Raw genomic sequence first — 24,491 nt, forward strand, 5'->3', positions numbered from 1 at the left:
GCACTCCCCCTTGTGGTCAGATTAAAAACATGCAAAAAAAACAAACAAACAAACCCAGAATTAATGAAAAGATAAGATAGCAGGTGGCCTCAGTAGACCACCGGCCTCCCGGGAAAGTTCCTGGTAAGGCCTATGACCAATCCGCCCCTGGACAGTAGTTATACAGCTATTGAGCCCATTTGAAGCACCACCATTGTACTTTGAGAGCACACATTCTCGATCACAAGTGCTAACATTTCCTTCCACATTCCCTTCACTCCCCTTACACAAATATTTTCACAATTATTTTAGTATAATGCCCCTTTCAATGAGACATAACACTTTTACACATATATGTGTAGCACTCCATATTTGATCACCAAGTACACTGTATACGTTTAGTATTTTTTTAAATTAACTTTCATTGAAATGGAAGTACAAAGACAGAACAGGTATGCATGTCGGCTATCACTTTTACATTGCAATAATATACTATGTCTGCAAGTTTATTATTCTTGCTAACGGCCTACTGCACTTGCTCAATCTGCTGTCTTGTGAACGCACTGAACAAGCAGGGTTCACAAATTTGTGTGATATGACTCTGAAAGTGTTTCATAATGACATGTACAACTGCCAGTGAAGGCAAAACACACCCAGATATGTTAATCAACTGATACAAGAAACTTGTCTTTTAATACGCAATGTCCAAATCGGATGCTCCAGTTACAGTAAACTTTCTCTCTGACACAACCATAGCCATTTATAAATACAGTGTCTTATGCTTTATGTATAAAACATACCACTTATGTTAATCTCATAACAAACACAATTAACAAAGCAGACTTCCCTGGTCACAGGTGCCCCCCAAATTAAATGTTTCTAGGAAGGCGTACTCCTGTGTCTCTGCTTTTTTATCTTGGCTTCAAGGCCAAAGATCAATTCCTGTTCCCTACAGAAGATGTTTGAAGGCAAGGTTTTAAAGATCCCAATTGCCCGTTACTCCTGGGTACCATGCAGAGAGAATGAAATGTTTGTACGCAGGCTGTGTCGTTTAGATATTGCAGAGACAGAGTGGAAGCTGTAGATTTTTACAGGTTGCATTGTGTATATGTGGCAGATACTGACCTGCATTCTGAGTAGTGGATCTGTACATGAACAGGCTTTGTTGATCAAGTATGTGTGTTCCATATATTCCGTGATTCTCTGCAGGAAGCTCAGGGGCTCGTTAAAAACTATTGGCATTGTGATTTTCGACAGTTCCTGAAGGCAATAAGAAAAGAAAATTGAAGTGAACTGCTCTTGGGATACAGAAATCCTTAACTGGCACAAGGATGATTAGGGCAGTTTTAGAAAAAGAATATGAGAGAAACCAACACTTTGAATTATGAACAATGTGATTTTAACACTGCTAAACCCATGGTCATGTAAAGACTTGTAAAATGCTAATGCAAACCAAGGATACAAGAAAGAGATGCAATATAACAACATTTTGATTTATTTCAAAACAAATTTGGTTGACAAATGGTATTATTTAATTCCTAGGTCTTCTTTATAGTCTCTTGCAATAAATACAAATCTTCCAATTGTTTGCCAGTCTTAAAGAGATGGAAGACTTCTATACACCTCCCCATGCACCGCACTGTCACCTGCATCGCAGTGGAGGAGGATAGAGCCATCAGCACTGTGTTTGCGACCGTTTGGCAAACACGGCTCCAAAATGCCTTGGTCAGTCATCTGTACATGTCAACTTTCAAGACTTCTTCCCCGGGGTTGTGTGAAAGGGGTAGGAGGGGGCGTGGTGACATCGTCGCAGTCACCACAGCCCTGTCCCGCCATGACGTGAATTTCGGGTAATCCGGGAGGACTCCCCGAAATTCAGGAGCCTCCTGGGAATTCCGGGAGAGTTATCCTGACAAATTAAGAGCCAGGTTCACTATATACATACTTAGTGGAAACAAATGGAAACGTGGAGTAAATCTACTACCAGTTTCTTGATGATGGCTTTCTTCTTTCCTGGCAGTCAGTGAGAAACTATCTACCATGAAAAGGGGGATATAGCAGTAGGTGTGCCTAATTGCAGGCATTGGAGAATCCCAATGTTGGTATATGTACACATGGGAAATGCTGCTACTCAGCATTTTGCTTCTTGTGCAGAGAGAAACTATATACAAGCTAAATTATAGAGAACTGCTCACACTAAATTAGGTACTGAAATGTACTATAGTATTTACGTCAACATTTTATCTCAGTGGAATGCTACTTTTCAACCACAATTTGTAAGATTTTTTTTGTAATCATTCACACATTCAGTTTGTACATGATCAGTCTCATCTCAGAAGATGGAAGAGATAGAGATCACTGTGCAGGTCTTTGTTTTACATTCTCATTACCATGGGGTGTAAGATGATAATATGGGGCCTGATTCATTAAGGTTCTTAGCTACAAAAAAGTCTTATTTCAGTCTCCTGGACAAAACCATGTTACAATGCAAGGGGTGCAAATTAGTATTCTGTTTTGCACATAAGTTAAATACTGTTTTTTCATGTAGCACACAAATATCAACTTTAAATTTCAGTGTACAAATAAGCTATCAAATATATGTGTGCTACATGAAAAAACAGTCAGTATTCTGTTTTGCACATAAGTTAAATACTAATTTGCACCCATTGCATTGTAACATGGTTTTGTCCAGGAGACTGAAATAAGAAGTTTCTGAAGTTAAGATCTTTAATGAATCAGGCCCATGGTGCTGGGTAAAATTAGTACCTATTATTAAATGCATAACAGAGAAAATTATGGACAAAAAACCTGGTGGTAGCAATATGTTTATTACATAACAAACAGATAAAAATTTCTAATAAATAGAGGTTTATGACACACAGAATTTACCTCCTGCACATATAATACTCACACACATCTGGTTTATCAATTTCTTTATCAGCTATTCACATTGTTTTGTTGTAGTGTTTTTTGAGTGTGTTTATTTGGTCAGTTTACATTTTAGGGTGGATAAACATAGGGGCTTTCAAGCTGTCAAACCTACTTGAACGACTGTTAAACACAGAACATAGATCTCTACTGCAAAAACGATTGATGGTACACACAGAAAACTTCCCAAACGCTTGATGTATCATAAACAGCATAGTAGCAGTCATTTTGTGGGATGAATCAATTTATAAGAACATGCAGGCTTTTAATTTACTAGAAGTCATTGACATCACTGAAGCACTTTAAGGTGGTAGCCATTCTGTAGACTTAACTAGCACTCATAAAATAGTGTCTATCCAATGCCAAGGAGTCCGCAACATCACAGAGTCAAAATTATACCTGATGCCTCAGTGATACCACTGGTTCCTAGTGAATTTATAGGCTGCATCCTCAAGAATATTGTTTATGCCTACAAAATGACTGATTATATTGTATGAACTTTACTGATATGTTCCTTAACTACAAGTTGCTGCAATACTGGTCCCAAAGTTTTCTATAAAATATGCAAGCTCTTCAGTCATTGGCTACATTTAACATACCAAATATAAGATAATTTTTACAGAGATAACTTCATGATTCCTCCTAACTTACTAGTCCGATGCATTTCTTCAATATGCTCCACACACTGAAGTTGTTTCTAGAGAACATGGGGGCAGGCAGGGAGGCCCTAAAAGAAACAAAGTACAATCAAATAAATAATTTTTTTCCCAAGTGGGTAGGGCCAGTATACTGAGTACAAAAGGCAGGACAGACAGAATATGTGCATAGAACATGAGAACCATACTTTATGGTAAAAAAAAAAAAAAAAGATAAACTGACAAGGAGTGAACAATGGCAACATGGCATTACTACTGATACAGGCTATATTGCACTACAGGAAACGGACTTTAACTTTATATAGGGCTATAGATATAACCAGTGCAGAAGGAGGCATCGTGAACATCCATTTGTTACAGTAATACACCTCCCAGTATGCTCTGCTAGCCATTATCTACATAACATTAGGGGAAAATACATCAAAAAGTCCTAAATGTCACTGATTTTATGTCTAATCTTTATCTGCTCACAATTTATTTATAAACAACCTAAAATGTGCAGTACACACTGGGAATTACCATTGTCTGCATTCCTGTAAGCATTTCCTGTCTAATGCTAAGGGAACCAGTATTTAAATGGGGGACAAAACCCATTTTAGCAGTGTAATATATTGATGACCCTTTCTTGAGCAAGAGGAAAGAAAACCTCCACCTGCCTCATATTTTCCCCACACTGTGTATTTGTTGTTTTTTTCAATCACTTCCATTAACAACCATCCCCATACATCTACTGTTCTGTATATTAATCCCTGATAAAGTGCCTAAAATAAATGCAAAACATTGTGTGTGGGCTTGGAGTCAGTACTGTGTTACAATACTAAAAATTATTTTGCAATATATTACACAACTAAAAGCTCTCTGAAAGTCGAGACTAAATTATGTACAGCTTTCCCTCTACAGCACCTCCTTTATACCCACACTTCCCTCCAAGCTTATTCGCAACTCGTAATACAATAAAAATATATCAGTACCACTATATGTGGTGTTCTTAAGAGGGAGTACTGTACTACAAATGAGTAAATCGAGTTTAACATGCATTTAATACACATGCTCCCATTACAATATAGACGCCATGAACTGGAGATTGAAATATCATTGTAAAAGGCAGGTGGTAGCAGAGAAGTAAACAAAAGAATATATATATATATATAGAGAGATATCTAAGGGCCAAGAAACATAAATAGGAATCAGATGTAATGAGCCACAGGTGTAGAATCTGCTTATAGAAATCCTGCCAAGTCCGGGTGACAGAGAAGTGACGATGAGACTACTGATTTGACAGGTTAAGATCATCTGTCAGACACAGGCAGCATTAAATCTGCACAAGTCGCTGCAGGCAGAGCTCGAGAGCTTCTCATCTGTAGCAGCGTGGGCTATGAACCCATGGCTGTAATTTAAGACTAATAAATGTAGAGACCATATTAAGTAGCACTGAACAGTGTTTATTTACAAAATAAGTGGGACAATTAAACTGTAAACTTAAATGGTCTATACAATTCAAAGGCGCTACTTCAATTTTCTGCACTGAGAGAACATGTCTCCTTTTTGGGGGGGGTTACAACGTCCAACATACACATAGATCGATACATGTATACTATTGTATTGCAAGCCTTAAAACTGAATTATGAAATGTAATTGTGTGTGTGTATAATATATATATATATATATATATATATATATATATATATATATATATATATATATATATATATATATATATATATATATATATATATATATATATATATATGATAACATACCCTCTGCTGTAAATGTAGACATTACAAGTCCCTGAGGAGTTCCATAACCACTAAAAGCCGGATAGTGTACTTTTACACAGTTTGCGGAAATTCAATAATTTTGCTTGCGGAAATTCAACTTTTCAGTTTACTTTTAGGGTAAGGAGCGGTTATTCATTATAATACACAAGTCTTTTTCTGATGACAAAAAAATCCCCAAATATAATCAGAACTATTTATACAAATGTTATTTACATTAGTTTTCAAATATATTAGCATTAAAGGTAAAGCTATTTTGACATGTATGAAAGCCTATGCATTACAGGGATAAACATTATACCTGAACTAATTGATGTGATTGCCCTTCATTAAAATTACAATACATTAATATCACCACATGAGGTTATCCACCATTTTCTATTTATTTTGCCAACAGAAGACGGGGGGGGAAACATGTAGCTTATTCAGTGTCCATTTTTGTGTTGTGTGCATAAAGCTTGATAGATTGGAGGTAACACATGTGCTACACAGTGACTTCTCTTTCTGCCGTGCCTGGCTCTGGAATTTGACATATTAACCATTTTACAGTTAACAAAACAAATAAAAAGCGTAAGGCCAAGTCTAGGGAATAGAAGACGCTGACAGGGCATGCTGGGGCTTATAGTTTCACAACAGCTGGCAACCTAGGCTGTCTAATCCTAGCGTATTAAACTGCAATCATTTTGATCAAAATACACTAGATGAAGTTTCAATTTCCTCATTAACAATTGTGACACATTTCTCATATTTTCTTCCTCTCCTACAGAGAGTTTGACTTATAATCACTTTTAAACCACACAAAACTCACCGGTGCTTTTTCACTCCATTCTCCTGTGGACCTCTATCCTCATCGGTCATTGTTTTCTGGTCCGTGAGCGTCATCTCAGAGATCCGCTGGTTGGTGTCTGCAAACTCTGCCGAGGAATTGTCTGAGTCTGTGCCTGTCAGGGAGAGGATGACAGTCGTTATGTACAGCAGAGACTGAACCCTGCTCTGCTTGGAGAAAGTTGAAGGCCAGCCCACATTTTGTGTTTTTCTTTTTAAATGCCTTTTAGATATTGTGCAACTGCGACTAGTACTCCACGCTGACATGTCACGGCTAAAGTCCAGCCTTAAACTCTTTCTTGCTGAACTTGCAACCAAGCTCCTTATCTCATTGTACACACTTTAAATTTTACATGTTCCTTTTACACTCAATATGATGGATGTCGATAAGGTTATGGCAATACCAGTTTGAAACACTTGTATGAAAATAAAATAAATCAAAGATAGATTCAACTTTAAATAAAAAAGTGTGTGGTTCAGATTGGAGGACACATGAAACTATGCCCCACAACAGACCAGGAGGACATTCTAACACCAACTTCTATATCGCAGGCCTGAGATTACATACATTCTGTGCACAATGTGATACAGAAATATTTCCAGAAGCACTGTGCAGGCTAGATGTGATAGACAGGGTGGAAAGGAAGACATGCAATATTAGTAAATGACAAGGGTAATCAAGGGGAATATGGTAAATGTCATGTATGGAACAAATGAAATCCCAATTTAAGTGCTAGAGACACTTAGAATAACAGAACAGATCCCTGTCAGACATCTCACAGATGTTAATTTGAAAGGAAAATTATGTTCTACACCTCTCCAGATGACAAAAGGGATTTCCTCATTATCCTCTAATTAAATAAAGTCAGAGATAAGAAGAAAATGCATTTATTTAGACTACAGTCTTAAGAGTAACCTAATATCTTCTTTTATTGATCTGTTTACGCATTAACCTACTACCTACCTGTACACCTATAGCTATCCTCCTACCATGAGATAGGTCTCCTTCTGGGGAGGCATATTGTGGGAATGCATGTTCAAATAAAGTACAAAAAGGGCAACTAAGGTACAGTACAGGTGAAAAGTGTGGCACTTCTCCCAGAGATGCGGCCTATCCTGAGTAGGTCACATATCCAGCTATGCCTATTTACAGGCATATCTTTTGCGGGATCCGTTCTGATGATGAAGACCATCAGCATAGATATATGCAGTGTTACAAAATAGATTAAATAAAGATTTTTTTTTTTTTTTTTTTTAAATATCCAGTGTAAAAAATGTTAAAAATAAAAAAAATTAAAAAGTAACATATCCCAGCAGTTAATGGCTTCCAGGGCTTGCTGGGACCATTAGTGTCACATAGTAAAATACACTTTTTAAACCTGTTTACATTTATTCCTCCTAGGAAATTCAGCTGCGTGCTATGAGTTTCCCTATTATAGTGGGACCAGCCCAGCATGTCATAGCATGGTGCTTTTTGGGGCCCGCACTCTTCATCCCCTCACATTAGCTGTAACCAGACCAGGCTATGAGTGGTGGGGCCATTCAAATTACACAGTTTAGAATGCAATTTTTGGGCCAGTGGCAGAACGACGACTGCTCCAGGGGTGTGACCACTAATGGAAGGTCAAGTCATGCTCCCAAGGCATCTGCTCTGCTCTGATAGGCCCTTCCTCAAATTTTGCTATAATGCAGTGTTCCACCCTTTGCTTTAAATACTAAATAAGCCCTTAATTATTTCTACATTTACGTCACTAAATCAACCTGTGGCTCACATTAACCAAAGAAAAAGAAAACCAGGGAAGCAACCTGTAGAGAACCTATATCTGCATACTCCCCCAACCTGCAAAGCGCCTACACCTGAATCCTACTCCGACCTACAGAGCACCTTCTGTATGGTCTACAACCTGCGTTCATCTGCAGAGTACCAGTGATTAAATGCAACCTCAACTTACAGCTCTCCAATAGCAACATCCTACACTAACCTGCAGTACATCTATGGCGAGAACCTACTCCAACCCACTGTGTACAGTGTCTACACAAAACCACGCACAACTAGAAGTATATCTGTGAAAACATTTTACTCCCCAGTGTACCTGCGGCGACATCCAACTTCAACAAGCAGTGTACTTTGGGTAACATCATCTGTACCTATGTCTACATTTCCCTGCATAAAAGTATAAGATTCAATGGCAGTAGTGTTGCTCTGAAATGCTTCTTTATACTTAACTAAAGCATCCCGTAATGCTTCTGCCATTGTAAGCTCAAGTGTGCAATTTTGAGTAGCAGGTTCATTTACTGTGCTCATAAAGAAGTTAAAAAGATCATCAGACATGGTCTGACCTACACTTCTAAATCTGTACATTACAAAGCCAATTATTTAATCTCTTAATGAAAGGTTTAGTGACAACAACATTTAACACCATCCTGATAACTTTAATCCGTTCTGCAGTGAATGGTTGTACATACTAAACGTATCCCTCAGTCCATGCGTCATTAAATGATGGATAAGTCGACTCAGAGCCTCATTATTAAATGTGCAGTGAGAATGATGGAGAGTCAGTGAAAGGCAGAGGAAAGCTGGTGGCTCAGATGTTGCTATGCTACAGGGTATCATGCATGGACAAATAAATAGGTGAAGGAACTTTGGCACTGTGGGGTTTGCTGGGAATGGGCCAAAAAGTGAGTGTACACTCTGACAAGATTTAAATAAATAAGTATTTTTTCTATTTCAGAAATAAAAGCTGTAATTTCAAGCAAATTTTAGACAGACTATCAATTACAGCCCAACTAATTATTAGGAAGTCTAATGTTGGGCCTGGGGAAAAGCCCCCTGCTAGGGTACTAATGTTGTACAGTTCTGCAGTACTATAAACAATAGCATCCTCTTGTGCTTGTTCCTCAGAGGATAATAATATTCTGGGACACTGCACTGCGCTGCACTTGTAGACCTTTCAGTAGATGCAAAATAGTCAGTTTCTTCATTCATTACCTAATTTGCATTTTGCTGACAAGAGATCAAAGTGCTGCACTTTCTCCTGAATATCTAGTAGATGTTAATGCACCAGGAATGATTCTGCAAGTGCTTGATATGCCCATCTGACTGGAGATAATATCTATAAACACATACAAACTATGGGAGGAAGTTAGAGATGGGTAAGGTATAGAAGAGATCAGACAGAACTAGATTCCCAGGAAATAGAAAAGATATAAATGAAAAATATACAATATCATTTGATTGCCAAAGAAAAATGTAAGTGTACCATTCACTGACGCAGTTGAGGCTCATCAATTTTGGTTGAGAACAATGCTGCTTTCAATTCACAAAATACCTGCCCCCCTTTTACAGCTCAATGATGTCACTTGTTTCTAACATAAAACTATTACAATTGAATATGAAAAGAGTACAATATGTGATTCTTCATATTCTGTCTGAATCGCATTTCAAAACTAATATCACATACAATTTAATTCCAGACGCCTCGTATTAGGGTGCACTGTCATACCATTAGAATAAAAGAGTCCCTAATTCTGACATTTGCAGGGTAAGACCCGATGTTTTTATATATATATATATATATATATATATATATATATATATATATATATATATATATATATATATATATATATATATATATATATATGTGTATTTAGCCATTTTGTTTGAATCAACTGAACCCTTGCACTAATTAGTGTAGATGTTAAATTAAGTGCTCTTAGTGGCTTCCGTTCCTAAAGAAAACCACTCCTTAAAATGACACATGTTAATTAATGATCACCTAGCCTACAGAGAATTACTTTACTAACAAACTCCTGCCAGAAGTACAGATGTCCACAATTTTGTAAGCCCTAAAACATGCTATAAAAGGGTAATATAATTAGTTTTGCTTCACATCACAAACACAATAAACTAATCAACTCCCTATTTAAAAAATATACACATTAGCAATGACATGGTAAATATTTGCTTAAACAACTTTCCAAAGTAAGAAGTTAGCCAAATTCCCTAACTGAGAAAAACAAAAAAAAACAGTGAATCCATGGAAAGAGAAACAAAACAGACCCTTGGCAAATTAATAAAAGCTTCAAAAATCTACTGCAAATATCAGATCTAATACAACAACAAAAATTAATACTTAACTTCTAGTAAATTCCCAACGCTACATCAAACTGCTATTGAACATCTTAGCAAGGAAATAATGGAAGATAAAGCTAGAGATGCTTTAAAAACACACAAAAGCCATCCAAAGCACCGGTCCCGATGGCATACTACAAAAGCTTGGTCCTCTCTATATTCCAGCTTATCAACATGCCACAAAAAATCATTATATTTCATATAAATTTATTATAGTAATTCCTAATCGAGACACGTTGTGTTGTACCAACTGACACCCTATCTCCCTCCTCAAGACCAAACTGAAACTGTTCTCTTTGCAAAAAGATACAACCTGCTGCACCCGAATTGGTGGGTAAAGATTAGGTCGGATTCAACCTGTACTGACAGGCACTAGACAACATGAGCAGGACAATGAATATTAATCAACACACAAACAAGATGCCTTTTTCTAAGCATGGTAGCTCAGTGGTTAGCACTTCTGCCTCGAAGAACTGAGGTCATGAGTTTGATTCCAGACCATGGCCTTATCTATGTGGAGTTGTATGTTCTCCCCGTATTTGTGTGGGTTTCCTCTGGGTACTCCGATTTCCTCCCACACATTCTAGTGTGGGACACATACTAGTAGGTTTATTGGCTGCTGACAAAATTAACCCGTGTGTATGTGTTAAAGAATTTAGAGTGCAAGCTCCAATAGGGCAGGGATGTGAATGACAAACATTCTATCTGCAGCGGAATTGGTGGCGTTATATAAACAAATGATGATGATTCCAAGCCTTACACACTAAAAAAAACCAAAAAACAATATAATATAATATCCTGGCCCTTATGCAATAGCCTGGCTTCCTCTCCAATACTGCCTTTAATGTGTTTTTCACTAACCTGGCCAATGAAGATCTCCATAGAAAAGCAGTAAGTAAATTATCAATTGTATTCAAATGGAATCTTAGCAAATGCAGTGGTGAAGTTGTGTATAAATATATTATCTTTAGTACATAGATTATATTAAAAATATGAATTTGTCCTACAAGGGACAAAGGCACTGTTGACCAAATTTTCAGTCTCTGCCTCAGACCACCTACCACTGTTGTCTTAATCAGTGACCTTTGCAAGTTCTTTGCGAGTACCAATTTTACCATCTGGAGTTGTCATTTCAGCATAATAAAGAGAGTTTAGCATGATAAATAGAGTTTCAGGAGGATCAAAAGCAGTGATTGGCAACAGGCAACACTAGGGCTGAATGCTGTCCTCAGGGTCCTCTCTGTGGCCCCCAACTTCCTGGTTTATTGTATATTTTGTTTGTTATACTGCTCGTATGTTATTACATATATAGGAGTCTCTTTTTTCAAATAAAAGTATTGTTTTAACTTTTCACTGAGATAAAACTATTATTATGTATATATGCCTTGATTTATAATATAGTAAGATTTTTCATTGTCAAATGGCCCTGTCATCCAAAAGAAACAAAATCTTCAGTTTAAGCAGGTTTTAAAAAAAACAACAAAAAAAACCAAACAACTTTGGCCATGCATGATTAAACCGTACTCTGTTAGTTAAAGACTGAGCTACTCCGATTACTAGAGTACATAACATTTAGTAACCCAACACTGCATATGCAAGCTTTGGCTTGTTTGTCTCATGTTCTGAGACACTTCCTCTTAATAGTTCACAGCATTATTATTTAACAACATAAATATGTTAACCCTTGATCTTTTGAATCAAGACTATATTGTTTTGATAAATGCTATACAGAGGAACACATATTAATATATTCTTAAAAATTATGGGGTAAGATAAATCTCCACAAAGTAAAATAATTATTTTACTAGATATTTTTACAAGTTTTCTTTTTATTTATTACAAACATGGAGAATACTATCACACATGGATTGCTTATGATTTTGCAATTATAGTGTATGCATGTTCAACAACAAAATATTCAGAATTGAGAAAAGAAGAAAGTTAAATATAGGCGATTTATAGAATGGAGGGGGGGGGGGGCAGGAAATGTGAGGTGGGTGCTCTACTGTTAATGATGTGAATAGCTATTAAAGTCATCCATTTAAATCTGTATGATGGGTGTCACATTAAGTATTTCATATTCCACAAATTTGAGCTTATAAAATACTAATCTTTAGACGATTATGTATCATGTGTAAAATTTGTATGGTGTTTCTTTCCTTTTCTAATGGCAGCCTAGCACCCACTCTGTAATGTGTGGACAAATTGATGGAACAAATGATAAGAGACACCAATTTTCTAAAGTAAAATGTATGAGCTGCATCCAAAAAGTATGACTAGGCCACACACAATACTTGCATAGCATATTAGGATAGCATACTTTATATTTTACATATAATACTTGTGGTACAGCACAATACTTTCTAGTTTTTTCTTTTGTTATTAAAAAATGGTTTTGTGACCAACCCTTATTGTAGCCCCCTCCACATCCAACTTGTGTCAGGTGATTCCCTATGTGTCTAATAGCTGTGTGTAGACAAGACTCAACCCAGTTAAACATAGCAATGATCATGTTACATTTTTGATTGAATTCATGTTTATATTTAGTGTAGGAGTGGCCAGATGGGGAGGACTTTGGCATGAGCTGGCCAGTGTAATATTTGGAACTAACATTTCCTGTTTTTGATACAGAGTACATCTTTAAGCAGTTTGAAAAGCACTAATAATGTTTTTGATAAGTGCCTCCATGCATCAGCTGGGAACCATCTGAACTAGTGTATAGAGTTTGCCTAGCATAGTGCTGTAACTGCAGCAACAGTATTTCCAGTGATGTCTAAGCGCATGCAGAAATGGCATGGCGTTATAAAACAATATGTGCATCAACTACACATACCAGTTCTAATTCCCGACCAATGAAATGAAGAAAAGCAGGTTGCCCGTTCTGGTAGCCAGAGCGCATTTTTTAAATCACCATGGTGACAGATTTATCCAGCCCTGTAATTTGCCGGTCCCTCAAACCACATGCAAAACAAAACAAGCAGATAGTCCCATCAAATCAGCAAGAAGACTGCTCTCTCTAAAGATAAAAAATATATAAAAATAAAAATGTAATAAACAAATAAAAGATTAGAGGTAAGGTGGCAATTAGCCAAGGCCTGTTGATAAGAAAACATAAGAACACTCCATAAATTGAGACTGTAATCTGTTTTTCTGAGGATGTACCTGAAGCATTACATTATATTAATTTATTGACTTGTACATGCCTGGCTGTAAATGTGAGTAAACACACTGATTTTCTTTCTAGCGTTTTTTTGCATTGTTATATTGTCAGGTAGCATTGTTTTTCTTTGTTGTCCTGGAATATGACACAACTGTTTCCAGTACTATTAAGAAGATAGGCTTCACATCCCAGGCTGATGGAAAATAAACAGCTTTGCTTTATGATAAAAATATATGGCTGAATGACAAAAAAAGGAAGCCACAAACATAAAGCACTGTATGTAACAAAGCTAAGCCACATGCAAGCCGATAAATTCAAGTCTCCACCCCTTTTCAAAACACTCCCTTCTGGTTCAGAACACAAAGGAGGCAAACACAGGTGATAGAGCCAAAGTGGGGCTCTGACAGAGAAAGGAGAAACCTGGCTTTGTCAAATAGGGATGTTGCCTAATACACTGTGTTACTATGCAGACTACGCAATCAAACACTACTAATACTATTGATCCACATTTACACCGGTTTGCCATTTACCTGTTACGGCGTCAAAAAACTCCTCCTCACTGTTCATCCTTTTCTACTGGGTCTCAGTGCTATTGAGGGTGTTACTGCATATTATCAGGGTTCAACACTCCCGCAGGTCAATATATGGGGCTCTGTGTTCTCTCTCAAATCCACTGGCACTGAAATGCAAAACAAGACTTTTAATTTCTTATTATCAGTAACAGTTTTTTTTTCTTAGAAATAGAGAGCCGTATATAAACAGATCAACATAAGTTTTCTGACAATCTGGTCAGTTTTGACCAGTCTGTCAGACAATTTAGTAATATATGGGCCTTTGAAATTATTACCCAGTGCTATCTTAAGAAGAGTGAATGAAAACTAATCTATCAGATCAGAAAATATTGCCTGCCGATAACCACTTCAGCCCATGACTAGATGATAGGTACCAGTAGCAGCATTAAGGAAACATGCATTTACAAATTGTGCCCATGATTCTGAAGCGATCTTGTTTTTAATGAAAGACTATTAGAATGTATACACTTTAATACAACAACATGACTCCTATAATGGTGACTATAAACATACTACATCATCCGAGTTTGAAGTGCAGGTGGGCCTGCTTTCAGACATATGGGCCCCTAAGGTTTGGGATGGGGGATCTAACTGGCTGTCTAACTTGACGCATAAGCTGTTTACAGAGAGTATTTCAGCCTTCAATTTACTAATTAACCAGAACTGTAAAATATGTACAATTTAATTCCTGTATCTGTTTTTCCTCCCTACTCACTTCAGTCAGTAAGGTTATGCAACATTTGTGTCAGACTTCAAGTTGCTATATGTCAAATAAAAGTCTGAAAAAGAGGAGGATAGCGAATAATAATTTCTTAGATTTCCAGATATAGCTTCTTTACCTAGAATATTCTCACATTTCCAGATATGTCTCCATCTATAACATCAAGTATAAGCAGAAACAGAACATTGGCCATATTCAGATCAACCTTGCAAGCACCTAAAAAAATAATTGAAAACTTACAATGTGCTGATTTATCACTTTCTAGCACTCTTTCTCACTTTCCTTTTACATAAAAAGTGTAGTTTTTGCAAACTATTTATCTTGCTATGGTTTCCTCTAAGAAGCTGTTACCATGGCAACATGTGTTGTTTTAATGGGGTAGCAATTTTAATTTCCCTGGGGAGGCGACAAATGACAACTCCAAAATACATCTTAAACAAAACAGAAAAATAAAAACCAGATTTCCCACGGGCCGAGATGTTCAAAGAATAGACTTATTTCTTTGTGGCTGACAAGTGGAGGGGAATTGCAGATGTGACACAGTAACCAGTTATCTCAAAAATCTCTGATGAAGTATACAAAATACACAAAAGACCGAAATAAAGATTCCAGTTATTAAGTATTTCAGCTCACGCTATGTGCAGAGCAAATACCTTGGTTATTCATCAAGTCGCTTAAATGGTCCACTTGACACACAAGTTGCACATCTACACTCTGTTCCTGAAAGACACTTCTACACACTAACAGTGTGCTTAGGTAAAAATTGTGAAAGTGGAAACTTCAAAGTCCAACGGTCTACCTCCTTTCTATAAAATAAACTAAAAATACATTTTCAATTCTTCTCCTTACTGGCTTATATTAATTATGACTGCCTTTATAACATGTGGCACTTGTAGGTCTTTGAAAATTTAATTTACATTGAGCACAGTGCACCTAGAAATATGCTTCTCCACCGAAGTGCAACTGGAAAGTGCAAAATGCATCCCATTAATGGTTAAGAACAAGAACTTATCTCTACCAGCTCAGAGATGGTGCAAAAATCAAGCCTTTTTGCAATTAAAATGGTATGCATAAATTGTGGTCACCGAGGCACTCTTATGCATATCTGGTGGTCGTTCCCTGTCATTTCCGCCTTCTGGAACAGGGTTGCGGGTCTCCTTTCCTCCCTTCTCCAATGCCCCATTAGGAAGAATCCGTGGTCCTTCCTACTCGGCTATCCTATACAGGACCTCGATACTCACTCTGCGAAACAAGCCTCACATGTTCTGGCGGCCTCTAAGATCTTATGTCTGGTTTATCGCCAACATGGAAAAAGTCACTTCACTACTACGAGACAAAGACGACAAATTCCATCAGATTTGGGCCCCCTGGCTCTAATTCCTAGGGTCCCACACTTTTTCTCCCTCCAAGTAATTTCCTCCCCACACAATCTAATATAACATTGGGCCTATTGCTTTCCTAAATGCTATTATACAGACCAGGCAGCGTCCCCTCCTATAGGAGAACATGCTCCTTTTAGCTCATCTCACTCGACGACCATTTCCCTCCCCCTTCCCTGCCCTACACCCCTTCAATGTACATAACCTTACCCTCCCCTCCCTTGCTTATTACTACCTTGTTTTACTGTAATACATATTTTTATTATGGAAAGTGACACTGATGGATACTTGTATTTTGAATGCTTCAATCAAGTTTCTTATCTTTTTCTGTATGTGTCACTTATGCTTTCATATAATAAACATTTTTGAGTTAAAATGGTGTGCATTCCTAGTACAGTAAGAAACACCTCTAAAACTGCACCCTCTCCACTCCTTTTATCTCATTTCAATACTCAAGCTCAGCAAAATGAAATCTCGCTTTGCCTTATTGCAAGAAACGTCCTCAATCTGCCCATCAGCCGATACAAATTTCTGCTCCTTTGCAAACACTACCATCTTACTCCATGTACCTTTACACCTTGTGCAAATTGAGGTTAACACCACCACCAAAAAGATAGTGTCTCCGATGCATTGTACTTCATAAATGAGGATCATAGTATTCAGAAAGTATAAAGGGGAGCCAGTGGTGGGTTAAAATTATCTCTGGGGTGCTTAAGCCATTGTCTTCAAGTACACAATGTTTTTCTTACCTGATTTTCATTAAAAACCACACTGTAAGCCTCTAACCCCAGGTGTATGAATATACATAGCAAGACTTGTTTGTGATAGCAATAACATTTCCAAAGGTGTCTTTTACCCTAAATTCCCTTGATCTCTTGTCAAGGTCAAACTTCCAGCTTGAATGGGGAAAGTCTGGGACCTCAGTCATACCCAGTGATGGGTAACTGATGGCCTCCAAAGGGTGAGAATAGCCCAATGTTCTCTATTTGAACTTCTACCGAATGATTCTGGCGTCAGAGCATGAGCTGAGTGCAGTAACGCAATCTACGTAGCAGGTTAAATCAATAACTGGATGGGGAGGACTTGTTACTACCTAGACTAATCATTCTTAAATTACCCTTCTGTTTAGATTGCGAGAACATTGCATGCAATTTAAAAAAGGACCCAAACACAACGACTGGCCACATTAGAAGATATGGCAAACTAGCCAGCCATTGGCACATATAAGTTGAAACACTATTGGCATGTCACAGAACAATCTGATCAAAACCTTATTTTTAGGAATGCCTGAAATTTGGTAGGCAGAAGACTGCTCTCAACCTGCCAAATGTACGAACATCCCTCATAAGATCCAAGTGATTGGCTGAGCTACGAAATGCCAAAATGACCTCATTTTTTTGATCCTGTTATCCATTTTATATCACAATCACACAGTTTGTGTGTGGTCCTCAACCAACCAAATGGGGACAATTCCAGCAACCAGATCTATAAAAGATGCATCCATTTTGGTCACCCATGTAGGCCAAATTAGACAAAGAGCCTGTCATTCCAAGCTCACATTGAGATCTGCTTATGTAGACACAGCTTTACTGGCAAGAAGCCTGATGTGCATAGGAAAACTATATTCAACTCATGACACTTTCCTACACATTTGTATTCTTTTCACATAAAGCAACCTGCATTTTGTAGCAAAATTTCAATTTGATGTATTTTTGTTTCAGTAACAGAAGCCCCTCAGTCTGTTAAGCTACTGTAAAATATTGATGTTTTAATGAGACTCACATGTTTATTGAGAAAATCCCAATGGAGTAGTAGTAGGCAGTGTAATATTTCCATTTATAGATAGGACAACTGGGAGCCTCACTCACAGCACAATCGCTGTCGGGATAAACATCATCATCTCTGGCGCTATCTAAAGAAGTAAACACTTGGACTTTGACACACTAAGACATTTTAATTGCTATCACACTGACAAAACAAGTGGAGACTGTAGGGCTGATAATGTTTAAGAGGTCAATACTATGGATTAAGGCATATACAAGTAAATACAGATTCAAGTTAACTGGACGTGTACAGTAGTGTAATATAGGATACTGATAAAAGTAAACTGATATAGTATAGTAATACAAGTAAATACAAAACAGCAGCCCTTTTTAACAATAGTAATTTCAAAACTGATACATTGCAGATATTTATTAATTATTTTGCTTTGCATAAGGTAAAATGAAATATTATTCTCAGACAGCAAAAAAAACAGTACCGCCCAGTGTCCAAATAAAAATGAAAATGTAGGAATGTACGGCATTAATAAAATATGTGTTTGGGAAAAAAAAAGTCTATATGATATGAAACTACCTTGTTTTATGACAAGAAGGGCTATATAAAAAAAACCAATAATATATTGAAAATTTTCTTTACAGCAAGTCTGCAGCACAACGAATGACAAACTTTCATTCTAGTATGTTACCGAACTTGTACTAAGTTACTGTGACAGGATGGGATTACTCTACCACACAGTCTGCAGGGACGGTGGTTTTACAGAGCGGTCTTGGGGATACTTTTACAGTCAGCAAGCGGTCCAAGAGTGAGATGGGCAGGTGTCACTGCCTTTCCAGCATCCTGGAGATAAGGGCAGCTAATTGGTCTTGTGGATCTGTGTGCCTGAAAGAGAGGTGACAGTGAAGCAGGACCACTATCATGCAGGCAGCTACAGGAGAGGAGCCTCACTACCAAGGAACCAGCCCGAAGCAGATACCTAAGTTTTGCATTCTTTATTCGGAATATTGTCTGGGTGTAAAAATATTACTACTGGAGGTGAGTGACAGGCTGAAGGAAAACCGCAAGTCTATGACACTTATCACTCTCCGCTGGTTGGTGTGACAAAAAGCCCAGGCATGGCCCAGAATTGTGACAAAGGGAAGGAATGTAGCACAATTTTAAGAAGACTACTGTTCATTGTTTAATAATATCTCCTAAATAAGCTGCTACACATCACATATACACACACACAAATACATGCAGATAGAATTCACACAATACATGGGGCTTGCTGCCCTTTTTACACAGATTTTTAAACACAGACTAATCCAGACACCTGTCCTTTTAAACAGTCCATGTTGATTCACTAATTGTGCACGTCAATCGTCAGTCACAAGATAAAAAAAAAAAAAAAAATCAGGTATGTGGTCAGCAACAAAAAAAAACAAAAATAATAATAGAAAAAAAAAAAAAAAAAAAAAAAAATCAAGCTTGGAGGTAAGAATAAGACCTCTCAGCAGATTTTATTAAGAGTCCTACTGGATGTACTGGAAAGGGATATGGGAGTGTGGGGAACCAGGCTGCAGTAGTCAAATACTCCCGGCCTCCTTTCATGCAAACCCCGCAAGGAACTGATGTGTGTGGGGACACGCAGAGCCTTCACCTGTGACCAATTAAGTCAGAAAATCAGGACACCCAGGAGAAACCGAAGCAAACATGGTGAGATCATGCAAACTACAGGCTGACAGCATCCTGGTCAAAACTGAACCCAAGAGCCAGCGGTGGAAAGCGAACCATTGTGTCGCCCATTTACCTATCAAATAAAGCCAAGAATTATTTAAAAAGTTAGTATTTAATTGCAATATACAAATATAAACTTATATACAAATGGTCAACACAAGAACAAGTGATTTGCCAGTTAAAAGATCAGTGGAACATTTAGAGTTGGAGGAGGAATTTGCACCCAAATGCACGCAAGAAAAGATGCATGCAAGAAAAAGCATATTTAATTTCAGTTGGACGCATCTTAAATTGCTTCCAACTCACACAGAGTAGCATTTGTTTAAACTTACACACCATGATAACGCAGAGATGCGGCTTCACAGTGTTTGAAGTAAATTCCATTAATCTATATGTACACAATATACTAATGTAATGAACGGTCATATACAAGCGAGAATAACGTCTTGAGTTACTAATAAAGGTGAAAGTCAACTTTTAAATATAAAATGCAATTAAACATAAACACAAATTATATTGAATTAAATACAACCATTGTTGTTTGACCTTGAAAAATCAAAAGTAAATGTTTGTTTTGGTTTTCTTCCTTCCTTTTGGCTCCCCTCCCCATCCCTTTACCCCATGTCCCATTTCTCCTCTACCTTGGCCTTTGGAAAAATTGGTAAAAATTGTTAACTGCATCATGTTATCATGGACAGCTGCTGCACAATAGTTAATTTACTGTTTTTCATTGCACGTTGCCCAGTGTCTATGGCCACTGTACCACCAACCATTATGTTACTGGATTGTGTTCAATTTATTGCTTTGAATCTTGGCTATATATTTGTAAGTCGATCTTTATGCATAGTTTGTTTTCCTGATGAAGTTTAAAATAAACAGTTAAAAAAAAAATAAAAAAAAATGTAATTTCCTTCCAGCAGTAATCCGAATAGATATGTAAAAGAAGCAATGTAGAGTAAAAGGCTTCATATAATATAGCATTGACGCTAGTGAATGAGGCTGAATGTTTCAGTATGCAATAAGTCAATCAGAAGTGACTAGGTAATGCTGCATATTGTCATTATCACCATTGTGTATTACTGCACCTGCCCTCCAGCAACAGAAAGGGATACGTTTTCTAAAAGTCATATCTGCAGATGTGTCCATGTCTAATTGTGTTGCAATTACATAAACTTGGTGTATGTTTGCCTGCCCGTTTGCTGTCTCCAGGTATAATAATATGGGGACACATTAATAATGTGCATGCACAGTGCAGAAATTCGTACCCCAACTTTGTTCATATACACCGATCAGCCACAACATTAAAACTACCTGCCTAATATTGTGTATGTCCTCCTTGTACCGTCAAAAGAGCTCTGAACTGTTGAGGTATGGACTCCACAAGATCTCTGAAGGTGTCCTGTGGTATCTGGCAGCAGATCCTTTAAGTAAGTTGCGAGGTGGAGCTTCAATGGACGTTTTTTTAGCACTTTCCACAAATGCTCGTTCGGATTGAGATCTGGGGAATTTGGAGAACAAGTCAACACCTTGAACTCTTTGTCAAGTTCCTCAAGCCGTTCCTGAACAATTTTTGCAGTGTGGCAGGGCGCATTATATTATGCTGAAAGAGGCCACTGCCATCAAGGAATACCATTGCCATGAAGGGATGTATCTGCTCTACAACAATGTTTAAGTAGGTGGTACACACTAAAATAACATCCACATGTATGCCAGGGTCCAAGGTTTTCAAGCAGAACATTGCCCATAGTATCACACTGCCTCCATCACCTTTGCCTTCTTCCCATAGTGCATCTTGGTGCCATCTCATAGCCAGGTAAACGACGCATGCGCACCAGGCCGTTCACCTGATGTAAAAGAAAACGCGATTCATCAGACCAGGCAAGCTTCTTCCATTGCTCCATGGACCAGTTCTAACGCTCATGTTCTCATTGTAGGCCCTTTCGGTGGAGGACAAGGGTCAGCATGGGCATTCTGACCGGTCTGAGGATACCTAGCAAGCTGTGATGCACTGTGTATTCTGACAACTTTATATCATAACCATCAAGAACTTTTTCAGCAATTTGTGCTACAGTAGCTCTTCTGTGGGATTGGACCAGGCGGCTAGCCTTCGCTCCCCACGCACAACAAAGAGCCATGGGTGCCCAAAACTCTGTCCTGTTCAACTGTTGTCCTTCTTGGACCAGTTATGGTAGTTACTAACCACTGCATATGGGAAACACCCCACAAGACCTGCCATTTTGGGGATACTGTGACCCAGTCGTCTAGCTATCACATTTTAGCCCTTGTCAAAGTTGCTCAGATCCTTACGCTTGCTCATTTTTCCTGCTCCCAACACATCAATTTCAAGAACTGGCTGTTCACTGGCTGCCCAATATAACCCACCCCTTGACAGGTGCCATTGCAACAAGATAATTAATGTTATTCACTTCACTTGCCAGTGGTTTTAATGTTGTGACTGATCGGTGTATAGTCCCTTTGCAAGCTGTTATTTTTGCTGGGTCTATTCATAAATCTAAAATGCCCAAGTTCCCCACTTAAGCATTCTATTCCTCTCCAGACAACGATACTGATGCATGACCCACATCTTAGGAAAGAAGTCTTAGCAGACAATATCACTGATCAATATTTCATATCAAGCGGTGCACGACTGAAGACAATCTGGATTCAGCTACTGTAATGATTGTAAGATAATACCTAACAGCAACAGGAGTAAACATTCTGTGGGCAGATTATGGTTCAAAGTGTTTACATTACAGCTTCTCACTCTTCTATGCTAGGGGCACAGGGGATTATAGAAATCACTCATAGCATTTCTACTCTAATTACGCTTTAAATCTACATTTCCTTATTCAAATAATTGCCACCAGAGGGTATATCAATGTGTTTCTGCATTGCTGTCTGTTAAAAAAACAAAACAAAAGAAAAACAAAACAATGCTGCGATCAAGATGCCCGTCTTAACCCTCCTTAACAGCTTGAAAATACATATGTCAGTTTAATCTTTTCTCACAATGAGCTGGAAGCACATTGTAGGACAATACAAACTTTACTGGATGGCAGGTGGTTAAAATACTTTAACTACTACATAACTGTCGAACATTGCACTAGCAGATGCTACATTATGTCAGTGGACATCACTCAAGTAATCACATGTTAAATGATCACTTGAACTAGCCTAGGAATGATCTTTGGTGTGTGGGAATATTTCTGAGAAAAGAACAAAGTGAATTTAATGTTAGATGCTGGAGACAAATCACATACTGAACACAACTCCAGATCCCTCTATTGAGGTGCTCTCTGACCCATGGACCACTGAGCAACAAGAGAGCTGGCCTTTATACACTGGCTTATATACTGAATCCTTAGTCCTTTACAAACTCATGACCGCACAGGTTAGCACTCTAAATTGTGATGTACATAAGATATACTGTTTTATTGTAGCCACATCACTTAGAAATAAATGTATACACAAAGTTATTTCTAATGGTGGTGCAGCGTGCCTGTTTTATATTATTGTAAATGTATGCATTCTGAGGTAGTAAGCCATTTTGGAGGCAACTTGTTTCTGTAACATTTTTGAAGAAAGGAAAATTCACATGTAAATAAAGCATTTGGTCCGAGAGTGTACAACATATAATTTAGCTTGAGTCCAGAGAGGGTGGTCACAGGGGCAGATCTAGACATTTTCTTGGGGGGTGGGCAGTTTGCAGCTGCACACTAAGTATGCTGCCCAGCCTGCCCCTGCTTGGGGGGGGGGGGATGATCAAGGTCGTATACCAAATAAATGTGCTCAATGTACGACTGCTAGTTTGGGGTCATTGTCCTTTGTATCATGTATGTTAGAGATAGAGAGCAACTATCTGAATAATGAAACGGGAAGTAATCAGAGAAATCACAGATTGCTATGAATTGTGTTAAGTTTAAATTGTGTTAAATCCAATTTTAGAAAATATATTGCCCGGATCATATACACTTAATGTGATAATATGTGTGTCAGAAACTGTATAAAAAGAGCTGTATTTTGTATTACAACTTGTATTTCATCTGTACTTCTTCTGGATGATCAGCAGTACCTCTAACTGATGTGTAACAGTCCTTCTAAGGACCCTTTAAAATAAATAAACTACCATAGTTTTAAAGATTCTGTTTGATGCTTAATGCCTGCTGTATCCCGTGACCAACAGATAAGAGCTAACACTCTCGGCTGTCCTGTGTTGAGCCCAATATCACTACAGTAACGCTCTGCCTGCTATTCAGTAGTCCTGATCCATAGTAAATAGTCAGGAGGAACCATTCATAGTGCTGAGTAAGCGTTTCAAGGTGCCAGTGATGGAGCCTGCTGGTGGCAGTGCTATTCTCCAACAACTACTGCGCAATTGGCACTCACAGTGGGGGATTGTCTGGTATCAGAGAATACTATTAAGAGTGTTAACAGCCAATTACTGACAGTCGTAAAGAAACTCAGATACACTACGTATAGTAAGACTCTCAAAAGGAGACGGATGTCACAGTTAGCCCATCTGGTCACAGTTTATAACAGGTGGTGCCAGAATGGGGAACAAAAAGACACAGTAGCAGAGTAAGCCCATTCTGTCACATTTATTTATTAGAAATTCTTCAGTGTATTTAGGTGAAAGACTTTACAATGTAAATGAAATTCCTTGTCACTCTTACCAAAGACCACAGGTAACTAAATAATGAGTTGTTTAAGGTCAAATGCCAGAGTTAGTATGACTGACAACCTTAAACTTTGAGCTAGAGCCAAACAAGCTGATTATTGAAAAGGTCCAGTCACCATGGATTAACATTAATGGGCTAAAATATTTACAAAATATTTTAATGTACTTTCGTTATACTCAAT

At 37.9% G+C, this 24,491-nt stretch overlaps 1 protein-coding gene across 4 annotated transcripts in view; it reads right to left on the reverse strand.

The window, feature by feature from the left end:
* The window catches only part of OSBPL2 (oxysterol binding protein like 2), a 90,028-nt gene that overhangs the window by 25,928 nt on the left and 39,609 nt on the right, over positions 1-24,491 (reverse strand). For 3 of the 4 annotated variants that reach the window (XM_075176752.1, XM_075176755.1, XM_075176754.1), the window contains exons 2-5: positions 13,992-14,140; positions 6,150-6,282; positions 3,559-3,634; positions 1,105-1,239 (exon numbers count right to left, since the gene is read on the reverse strand). In XM_075176752.1, the coding sequence (XP_075032853.1) occupies positions 1,105-1,239; positions 3,559-3,634; positions 6,150-6,282; positions 13,992-14,028 (381 nt within the window). In that variant the 5' untranslated portion in view covers positions 14,029-14,140. Of the gene's footprint in view, positions 1-1,104; positions 1,240-3,558; positions 3,635-6,149; positions 6,283-13,991; positions 14,141-14,872; positions 14,971-24,491 lie in introns of those variants that run through there. The other variant, XM_075176753.1, reaches the window with a different exon arrangement.

The sequence above is a fragment of the Mixophyes fleayi genome, chromosome 6 (assembly GCF_038048845.1).
Source record: "Mixophyes fleayi isolate aMixFle1 chromosome 6, aMixFle1.hap1, whole genome shotgun sequence".
Lineage (NCBI taxonomy): Eukaryota > Metazoa > Chordata > Amphibia > Anura > Limnodynastidae > Mixophyes > Mixophyes fleayi.